This window comes from Lactuca virosa, chromosome 2 (genome assembly GCF_052849685.1).
Source record: "Lactuca virosa cultivar CGN04683 chromosome 2, Lactuca_virosa_CGN04683_v6, whole genome shotgun sequence".
Lineage (NCBI taxonomy): Eukaryota > Viridiplantae > Streptophyta > Magnoliopsida > Asterales > Asteraceae > Lactuca > Lactuca virosa.
The window spans coordinates 2,599,632-2,610,505 of NC_136427.1; the positions used below are offsets into that span (position 1 = coordinate 2,599,632).

The 10,874-nt window shown below is 39.0% G+C and overlaps 1 protein-coding gene across 2 annotated transcripts; it reads right to left on the reverse strand.

Annotated features, from left to right (window-relative positions):
* Window positions 1-4,895: 4,895 nt before the first annotated feature.
* LOC145156223 (protein RGF1 INDUCIBLE TRANSCRIPTION FACTOR 1-like) lies at window positions 4,896-6,481 on the reverse strand. 2 transcript variants are annotated; one of them, XM_079075685.1, is made up of 4 exons: window positions 6,361-6,481; window positions 5,714-5,905; window positions 5,401-5,616; window positions 4,896-5,319 (listed from the first exon to the last, which is right to left on the reverse strand). In XM_079075685.1, exons 2-4 carry the CDS (start codon window positions 5,894-5,896, stop codon window positions 5,104-5,106), a joined length of 615 nt encoding a protein of 204 aa, XP_078931811.1. In that variant the 5' UTR covers window positions 5,897-5,905; window positions 6,361-6,481; the 3' UTR covers window positions 4,896-5,103. The 2 variants fall into 2 exon arrangements, with proteins under 2 accessions (XP_078931811.1, XP_078931810.1); XM_079075684.1 differs by lacking the exon at window positions 6,361-6,481 and adding an exon at window positions 6,167-6,324.
* Window positions 6,482-10,874: the final 4,393 nt, after the last annotated feature.

The window sequence follows — 10,874 nt, forward strand, 5'->3', positions numbered from 1 at the left end:
GGCGCGTCGGCAACAAGAAACGGAAAAAGGAAATAGCGATCCAATCTCGAATCACAACAGCTCCCAGCAAGCGTCGATCTTCCGGTTCCTCACGACTGATTCAGCATCGGAAGCTAACTGCTCGTCTTCGTCGGCGTCTCCGACATCGATGTTATGGTGGTTCGATGGTGACGGAGTGACGGCAGCGGGCTTTGTAGCACAGCGGCGACTGGATAGCTTTCCCTTCGGTGGCTAAAGAAGGAGAAAGAGAAGAAGAATGGTGGAGGCTTGGCGTTTGCTTGGTGGCCCTTCGCTGATCGGAACATGGGGGGTGGTGGTGTCGCCGATGAGGGAGGCATAAAGTGATGGAGAGGTGGCGGCTGTAAACGGGAGGTATAAGGGTGGGTGACGGCTGCATCCTTAGCTAGGGTTAGCGTTTTGTGGCAACCGGCACATGCTAAGGCTTTATACCCGTGCCCTTCAAATTTAATGCCATAATGTCAAGATCATTCCCTCTTCATAAAATTCTTTTCAAACCAAGGCCCTAATTTACCTTTTCTACCCCAGCTTCGGAAATTCCCTTCAAATTTGATACTTGATTTACCAAACAGCCCCTAGGCCTCCAAAATCTCTTCAATGAAGTCCCAATAATTACCATTTAGTCCCTGGCTTCCAGAATACTTATAAATTAAATCCGGATTTTTCACTTTTAACCTCCAACTTCTAAATTCTTCACAAATTAGTCTCGGACTTACATTTATTAATTTATTTAAATAAACGGGGCGTTACAACACCTCTGTGGATCTTGAGTTTTTTAATTTTTATTTTTTTGTTTTTTCGTTTTTTCTATTTTTTGTTTTCGTTTATTAATATTTGTTTAATATACTAATACCTTATGTTTTATGTAGAAAAATTGACAAAAAAATGTTAAAAATAATGAACTTATGTTTAATATCAATCCATAGAACTGTTTGGGAATCGATGGAACTGTTATCAGCGGATCAGTGTACACCTCTGCGGATGAGTGTACACCTCTGTGGATCAATATACACCTCTGCGGATCAGTGTACACCTCTGCGAATCAGTTATAGAAGTTATAGACGTATTTTAGTGGGTTTTTGTGAGTTTGTGAGTTTCAATTACCAGTAGAAGTTATTTTTTCATTGTGTTTATGGAGAGTGATTTGTAAAATGAGTTTTATTATTTTGTGTACGGGAGGGTCTTGGCAGTTAGTTAATGGAGATGAGGTTTACGTTAGAAATAATGTGAAAAACTATGGTTTAAATCTTCCTCCTAACATTTACCATGAAATGTTATTACAAATGGTTAGAAGTAAGGCAGGTGTGCTAAATAGTCATATATGTTTGAATTTTAAGCACCCGGAGTTAGGGTATGTCATGGAGCTTGGAGATGAAACTGATGTATTTCAATTGAGACATGTAATGTCTAAATCAAAGAAGACGGTGCATTTGTATTTAACGGTGGTAGGTGAAGAAGCTGAAGAACAAGCAGTGGTTAACAACCACTTTAATCCAGCAAAAACTAATAGAGGTCGTATAAAAAGCCAATGTGATGGAAACCATTCAAGTAGAAGAGGAAATGAAGTGTCAGTGGGTTATGAAAAAAAGTTTCGGTTACTGATAAGTTTGTATCTGATAATGATACTTTTGTATCAGATAATGATAAAGAAGCAAAAGTGGGCATGACCGAATTACAACGTCATAATTTGTTCGAGTATGGAGGAGTTTCTGAAGTTGATGATCAAAGATGTGAGGAAAAATCAAATGAAGGGTGGTCGGATGATGAGTACACGAAACAGAAAACTGCTTTTAATCCATGATATTGTATTCCTTCTATTCCTGATTGTCCAGAACCTATTCTTGAACCTGGACCATTTCACAGTTTAGGTCTGAATGATAAATTAATTGTCAATCAAACCTATAACACCGAAAAAAGAGCTAGCGTTTGCTGTTAAATTGAAAGCTGTTAGAGAAAAGTTTCAGATCAAGGTTGAAAAATCTTCAAAATCTCGATACCAGGTTGTTTGTATGCAAGAAAATTGTCATTGGTGTTTATACGCATCTCTCATTAAAGGAACAGAAATGTTTGAAATTAAGACGTTTAATGACGAGCATACATGTTCTTCATTGCTTATACACCCAAATCATAGGCAAGCAAATAGCGAAGTTGTGGAAACCATAATACATGACATTATGGGTCAAGGAAGTTTGAGAGTTTGGAAGCCTAAAGATATAATTAGAAATATGAATGTTTTGCTACAAATAAATATGAGTTATTCACAAGCGTGGCATGCTAGAGAATTTGCTTTGGGATTGATGATTGGGACCCCCGAAGAAAGTTTCTCGGAACTTCCAGTTTATTTTCACAATCTGAAGAAACATAATCCTAGTACCGTGGCGTACATAAAAATTGATTTGGAGGATCGTTTTGAGTATTGCTTTTTCGCTATTGGATGCGCGGTAATATATTTTTAAATATATTTGTTATTTTCTTAAATGTTTATAAACAAATTATATTGTTGATATATTAATGGTTTTTATATTGTTGTTGCAGATACGTGTTTTCAGAGAGTGTTGTAGAAAAGTTATTATTATGGATGGTGCTTATTTGAAGGGAAAGTACAAAGGCACCATCTTGCATGCAGTGGCCATAGATGGTAAAAATCAGATCTTGCCTATTGGGTATGGAATTTGCCCAAAAGAGACTACGGATTCTCGGTCATGGTTTCTTGAAAAACTACATGAATGCATTGGTGATGTGGAAGGTCTGACAATGGTCACAGATAGGGCACCCGCAATTTTTGTAAGTATTCAAAATGTTTTTCTAAATGTTCAACATGGATTGTGTGCTTTTCATCTAATAGGAAACATAGTCCACACCTTTGGAAAAAACAAAAAAACAACAATTTTGTTTTGGAAGCTGGTAAGAGCTTACAAAACCACTGAGTTTGAATTCTATTGAGGGAGACTTCGTAATATAAGAGATAATGTAGCGACATATCTCAGTCAAATTCCACGCGAGAAATGGACCAGAGCGTATTTCCCTACCACGAGGTATGATTATATGACCTCAAATAGTGTGGAGTCCATGAATGTTGTAACAAATAAAGCAAGGAAGTTGCCTATATTACCACTTCTTGAGTTCTTACGCGCACTTATGCAGAAATGGTTTTACAAACGGCGGATGGCTGCAGGTATGATTATGTTTATTTTTAAATTATATGATAAATGTCATATATAATAATATATGTTCGTTTTAACAGACAAAAATACAACAATACTTACGAAGTGGGCTAAAGATATGGTTAAAAAAATAAAGAGGGGATTCAAGGATGGTCGGTATCCGGTGTTGACAATACAACATATCAAGTGCATGAATGCAAAAGTGGTGGCATGGTGAATTTGAGGGAAAAGACTTGTTCTTGCAGATATTGGCAACTAACTGGTTTGCCATGTGATCATGTGATAATGGTTTTAGCGCACTTGAAAATTGATCACTGTAGGCATATGGCTATAGATACTTATAAAATTGAAACATATCGAAGAACGTATGAGCAGGCGGTATACCCTCTTTCAGAACTTAGTGATTGGGAGGTTCCGGATAACCTTATGGTTGTTAACCCTCCTGTGATGGAAATACGTCAAGCCGGTAGACCAAAAAACACCAATCGTATTCTCTCTCAAGGTGAGGAACCAAAAATAAGAAGGTGTAGTAGATGCCATAACACAACTCATAATGCAAGGACGTGTAAGGAAATCGTTCCAAATAACCAAAGTAAAAGTAAAAAACGTACTGGGGCGTCAGGGAGTCGGACAAAAGCGAAAGAAGAGGAACCGATGCAAGCGACCGAAAACCAATGGCAACATGAGCCAGAGAACCAATAGACGCAACATACCGAACAACAATGGTAACAGCAGCGAGACAACCAATGGGCACAACAGACTGAACATCAATGGCAGCAGCAGCCAGACAACCAATGGACACAACAGACCGAACATCAATGGCAGCAGGAGCCACATAACCAATGGACGCAAGAGAACGAATACCGACCACAGGAAGAGCCACATAACCAATGGCAGGGTTACACCGAGTACCAATGGCAGCAACAGTCAGATAACCAATGGACGCAAGCGACAGTAAACCTAGGGACACAAGCAACAGAAAACCTATGGACGGAATACGAAAACAAATCAAAGTTTCCGTGGTTCGATTTGAATGAATGAAGTTTATTTCATAGTATGTTTATTATGAATGTTGTATGTTTATGTTTTCTCAAGTATGTTTTGTAACCTATAAAAAACATGGAATATTTGTATAGTTTTAATTAGATTATTTATATGCACCGGTTTGTATTACATTATTTATATGTATTTGGTTTGTAGTAGGTTATTTCTGAAACCAGGTGAGTTAGCTTCTCCTTTATTCCATAGAACATAAAATACAAAACAGTAACAATACATGGAAAACATACATCAATAGCAAACGTATTACATAAAAGATTTCATTATTTAATTTTTTTTGTCAAATTTTTTACATAATAATCACATAAGGTATTAGTGTATTTAAAAAAATAAATTAATATTAATAAACGAAAATGAACGAAAAAAACGAAAAAACGAAAAAAAAAATAAAAAAATCAAAAAACAAATATTCCGCAGAGCTGTAGAGGATCCACAGAGCCTTCAATGGATCCGCATAGGGTGCTCTGCGGATCCTTTGGTCATTTTCCAAAATCTATTTTTTCTTAGTTATTTTCTTGGAACCACCTCCTATTTTTTGTCATTGTTCGAATTTTCTCTATATTGGATTGGTTGAGTTTATGTTACCTAGGTTTTAGCATGGATCTACTTCATAGCTTCCAAATCCGTATCAAAACGATAGAAATACACCCTAACTTTCACAAATATTCCCTGATGTTTAGGTCTATATATATACATACATCAAAAATATGTCCTCTTGTACAAATTTCCCTTTAATTTTAATCAAAACATGTCAGTAAAAGAAATAAAAGAAAACCAAGTATATATCACATCATCCACTTTTCACCCATTTATCTTCTTTCCTATCTATATTTACCTCTTACTCTAGCAGTCATGGTGGTCATCAGAACGGCGCCCGATGCGGTACCCCCTTCCTCCTGCTTGAATTCCGGTTATTAAATATCGGTGGTGTCCCCGGAGACATATTGTTGGTTCCTTCCTCCTCACCAGAGCTGACAGAACCTCTCAACAGTTCACCATGAAATTCATACCCATGGATCATGTGGTTCATCTTCAACGTGAAGCTCAGCTTGCTATCCCCACGGTTCAAGCCACCAAGCTAAAAAGAAATAACAAAATCAAGCCAACATGGAACCAAATCAAGGTGGAATGAAATGAAACCATAAGTCAAGAATCATACCTTACAACCAATAGAACAGAATCGGAAAGCATCAACAAGGCTCCGCCCACAAATCTCACAGTGGTGGGTGACGCCTTTTCCTGGCCTAGCCTGAGGACGCTCGTTCAAGAACACGATCTTGGCACTGTTGATAATGTATGTTTGAACGCATGATATGTCTAAATATCTTTGAATCTCATTCACCCTCACCACGTTATTATAAGAAGAACGCCTTATCTATTCAAAATTTTAACATCCTAGAATTTGTTACACTATGTTCAGAGTATGCCATGGATTTGAATTTTTAAATGATGTTTGAAAGTTGATTAGTTACCTGAACAGTATGATGATTTTTATGATGAATCAAACAGTAGGGACAGATGGCATTCCCACAGCAATCCAAACAGAACAGATTGCATTCGCTTTTATTAGAATCTCCATGGAAACGACAGGTTGCAAAGTAGTCAGCTCTTAGCATTGGCATCAACCATGAAGGTCCAAATTCTTTAATCTCCATTCTTTCCACCTAATCACCCCAATAACTTATCATATCAGATCTCATAACAAAGGGGGAGTCACAAAGTAGATCGAAAGAAAAAAAATTAAAAAATTAAAAATAATAATGAATGTGCTTTCTGCGAATGCACTGTACTAGCATCAAAGAAAAAGAAAGAAAGGGACCACTAGTTTTTGGAGGCTGGGGTTTCAATCTATAGACTGCCTTTCTTCAAAAACCCAAATCAGAAAGAAAAAAAAAGAAAAACAGAACAAAAAAGATTCGACATACCCAATTAATCGATTTCTTCCTATGATAAAGAAAAACCGACATTCGATGAATCTAAATTCGGAACAACATATATACATATATATCTTATGAACAGCAAAAACAGAGGCGGTTGAAGGATATGAGTAAGAAAAAGACAATGAAACCCAAGAATCGATAACCTTAGCATGTGTAAGAAAGAAAAGAAAGGCAAATACCTTTGAGACTGAGGAATGACGAGACAAATGAGAAGAGGCTTCTAGAGTGTATGAGTTGAAAGGGAGACGACGAAGAGTAGAGAGAAGGAAGAAACGTTGGAAAGGTATTGAAAAGTACTAAAAGGAGGCGGTCATATCAGAATGAGGAGCAATACCATTTTAATTTTGATAGTCAAAAGTTTCATTTACCACCCCTCGACTCTTGGTCAACCCTAGTGGTCTGATATCGTACACGAGACTTTCGTACCTCCAAATCTTTTTAACTTCAACATCGCATATTTTCCATTAAGTTTTGCCATGACATTAACTTTTTGTCCGTTTTTACCTAAAATTATATTTTACTTTGTTTATTTATGTTTTAAATTTATAATTTCTTTTTAGTTTATTAAAGTCTTTTCGTTTAATAGAAATGTTTGGTTTTATTATTATTTTTTTTTTTATAAAAACCCTTAAATTTGTTTTTTTGGTTCACTAAAGGTTTGATAGAAATTTTCAATTTTGCCATATAAATTTGTAAAAAAGGGTAAAATTGAAAAAAAAAATGCAAATTTGTGACATTAGTGGACCTAAGATACGATTTTGGTAAAACCGACAAAAACTTACAAACGTAAGGCTTTTTATTGCATCTGCCCTTTAGTTTTTTAGATTAAATTACGAAAATCCTCCCACTCCTTTACCTAGTGGTCTAATATGGAAATCGACTTGTGTAACATCCAAATTTTCAAACCAAATTTTTCATTTTTAAATCCATAGAAAAACAGTTTTCATAAAAATCATCCCAAGAAAAGTCATAATGTCAAATACAATTCCACATCAAATGTAACGACCCAATTTTTACAAAGATATTTTAAGAAAAGTCACCTCAAAAACAAGCATAAACCTCTACATGTTACAACATAAAAAGGAAGGTACAACGTCAACCTAAACACATATTCTAAGGTGAATTCTCAGCTTGTGACGTAAAACCCTAAAATTCGACATAAGGTCAACGTAGTTAAAAGTCAACGGTTAGTAGTCAACTTAGAAGACCACCACATAGTAGCAAGACCCTTGCCTTGTCATGGTCTAAAATAGATCAGTTGCAATCCTCGTGTCTGCCACATCGTGGCCAACTACTTATTAAGTCCTTATTCCTTTAAGACAATTGCTTAGACTTTTCAAAAGGCTTAATCATGCTAAGATTAGCTATAAAAATCCTAAGTTTATGAATTTAAACACTCCATGTGTAACGACCCAATTTTTTTTCAAAGAAATTTTTCATTTTTAATTAACCAAACACATTCCCATAAATCAAGAAATTCCAAAACAATTGTTTCAAATCCATATTCATTACAACTTTATTTTTCAAATGTCAGAATGTCCCATAAGGTCGCCTGAGAGAGAGTGCACGCCGCGCAATAAAGCTTTGCCCTTGCCCTTGGACTCAGAAGAACCCGAAACAAATCCACAAACTATAAGCGAATGCTTAGTGTGTCCCCCAGAGCATACCACACACACACATATATATATCCTGTTAGCTAATCAAAGCTACGCATGTAGCACATAAGTCATGCCTACATAAAATATGTAAGAATGCCATGGGCTACCCTACATGGTCTTTACCTAGGACTGCCATGGGCTACCCCACATGGTCTTACATCCAATGTCATGGGCTCCCCCACATGGTCTTTACCTAGGAATGTCATGGGCTACCCCACATGGTCTTATATTCAATGTCACGGGCTCCCCCCGGGGTCTTCCATGCAAAACACACAATCACATATCATAACAAATCATATATCATATCAAATCACATAATGGGCCGGCCTTGGTGCCTTAGACCCATGGGTATGGTGAGACGACTCACCTCATAAAGCTAAATCAGTAACTGAATTCAGGTATGTCCTATGCTGCTTTTCCCAAACTGTTTATAATCAATGAGTAAATAACTCAGCATAATCCCATAAATACCCCCAGGGTCAACCCTGGTCAAAGTCAAAGTCTATAGTCAAGGTCGACAGTCCATATTGACCTTGACTCGTTGAGATCGTTCACTCGTCGGGTTCCCTGCTTAACTCATCTACTCCTCGAGTCACCCGAGGGACTCGTCGAGTTCCTTGGTGTTTACGGCCGTAAACCGCCAACCGTACACCCCTGACTGTGAACCCTTCGTCGTGAACCCTTTCGACTCGCCAAGTCTTTTGCACGAATCGTCGAGTCCCTATTAGTCCATTATGTTTACGGCCTCTTCCAGTGGGACTCAAGGTCCCAAACTTCAGATATATACTCTACTAGTGTGGAATACATATACATTTGAAAACTTTACGTGCATGCAAGGCCTCACATCGCCATAAACACCAAAACTAACCTTCAACAAGGTTTCCATGCATGGGAAGGGAATGAGCTCACTAAAAGGTGCAACTTTATGATAATTGGGACCTATGAAGGTCCAGATCTGGAACCATATCCTTATGATAGGTCCAGATCTAGGCTTTCTTCCATTTCCTCAAAGTTGGTCACAACTCTCAAATAGAATTTATGCTTAAGGTAACAAATTCATACCTCAAATCAATGCCCAAGACGAACTAGATGCTAGATCTAGTGTTTTCCCCTTGATACTTCTTCTTCAAGCTTGGAATCCTCCCCCAAAATCTCAAGGATAAGCTCCCAATTGATCTTACTTCACTCACAAGAGGGTGTGCGGTCGTAAACGTTCTTCTAAGGTGCTAAGGGAGGCTACTGGGGGCAGATAATGATGTTTATATAGGGGAAAACCCCAAAATTAGGGTTTTATTTTAACAGCTCGGACTCGCCGAGTCGACCCTTCCGAATCGCCGAGTCACCTCCGTCCCGCGTTCCAGATACCCGACTCTACTCGACGAGTTGGTCCTCCAAATCGCCGAGTCCATGCATGAACCTCTCCAAATTGTCAACTTCTAGCCAATACCTGAATCGGGTGTTACAAGTCTCCCCCACTTGAACTAGACTTCGTCCTCGAAGTCTGCTGACCCAAATAAATCGGGGTAATGCTCTCGCATCTCCTCTTCCGGTTCCTAAGTCCACTCGGAACCCTTCCGATGATGCCATTGCACATTCACCAGTCTTACTTCCTTATTTCGAAGAAGCTTCATCTTCCTATCCAATATGGAAACGGTCTTCTCGATGTAGTTCAAGCTCTCATCCACCTGGATATGACCCAACGAGACAACCGCAGCCTCGTCGGTGACACACTTCCAAAGTTGCGACACATGGAACGTTTTGTGAATCTGGCTTAGCTCCTCTGGCAGATCCAAGCGATATGCCACTTTGCCCACTCGGGCGTGATCCTGAATGGCCTATATACCGAGGCCCCAGCTTGCCTCTCTTCCGAAACCTGATGATCCATTTCCAGGGCGACACTTTCAGCAACACGAAATCCCCCACCTAAAACTCAAGATCTGATCGCCGTCGGTCGGCGTAGCTTCTCTGACGGCTCTGCGCGACCCGCAACCGGTCGCACACCAGCTGAATCAACCTATTAGTCTTGAGCACTACTTCAGTACTTCCCATGACCCAGTACCCAACCTCATCCCAACAAACTGGGGTCCGGCACTTCCGACCATATAACATCTTGAATGGAGCCCGGTCGATACTGGCATGATAACTGTTATTGTATGAAAACTCTGCCAGTGGGAGATACGTATCCCAACTCCCTCCAAAATCCAACACGCATGCCCGTAGCATATCCTCCAGTGTCTGGATCGTTCTCTCACTCTGACCGTCGGTCTGGGGGTGGTACGCCGTGCTAAAATGTATTTGAGTGCCCAACTCTTCGTGGAATTTCTTCCAGAACCTAGATGTGAACCAAACATCACGATCAGAGACTATCGACACCGGAACCCCATGTCTAGCCACTGCCTGACGCACGTAAATATCCGCCAATTTCTCTGCGGATATACTTTCTGATATCGGAATGAAATGGGCACTCTTCGTCAGTCTATCCACCATCACCCATATGACATCCACACCCCTCGTCGTCCTTGGCAACTTCGTAATGAAGTCCATCGTGATCTCCTCCCACTTCCACATGGGAATGGGTAGCGGTTGGACCTTACCATGAGGCCGCTGATGCTCGGCTTTGACCTTCCTGTAGGTCAAGCACCGCTCTACAAACCAAGCAATTTCCCGCTTCATGCATGGCCACCAATAGATCCTGGATGTATAGAGAACCTGGGCTTATGTGACATCCCCATTTTCACGGCCAGAAAAGACCGATTTTGTTTATGCTTTGTTTAAAAATCAGAGTAACATTTTAAATAAAAGTGTTGCGGAATTTGTTCCCAAAATAAAATATGATAAAGATTTATCAAAGCATTTCCGTAGAAATGTATTTCATTAAAAACCTCGGGATGTCATGTTCAATACAGATCAAAAGCATAAACAGTACAATATAAGCCTTACTACATTTATTCATATCTACAGGCCTATATCCGTAATTCTCTCATCCCAAACATCATATCTATGCTCGTGCGCCACTACCTGTAATACAAGAAACT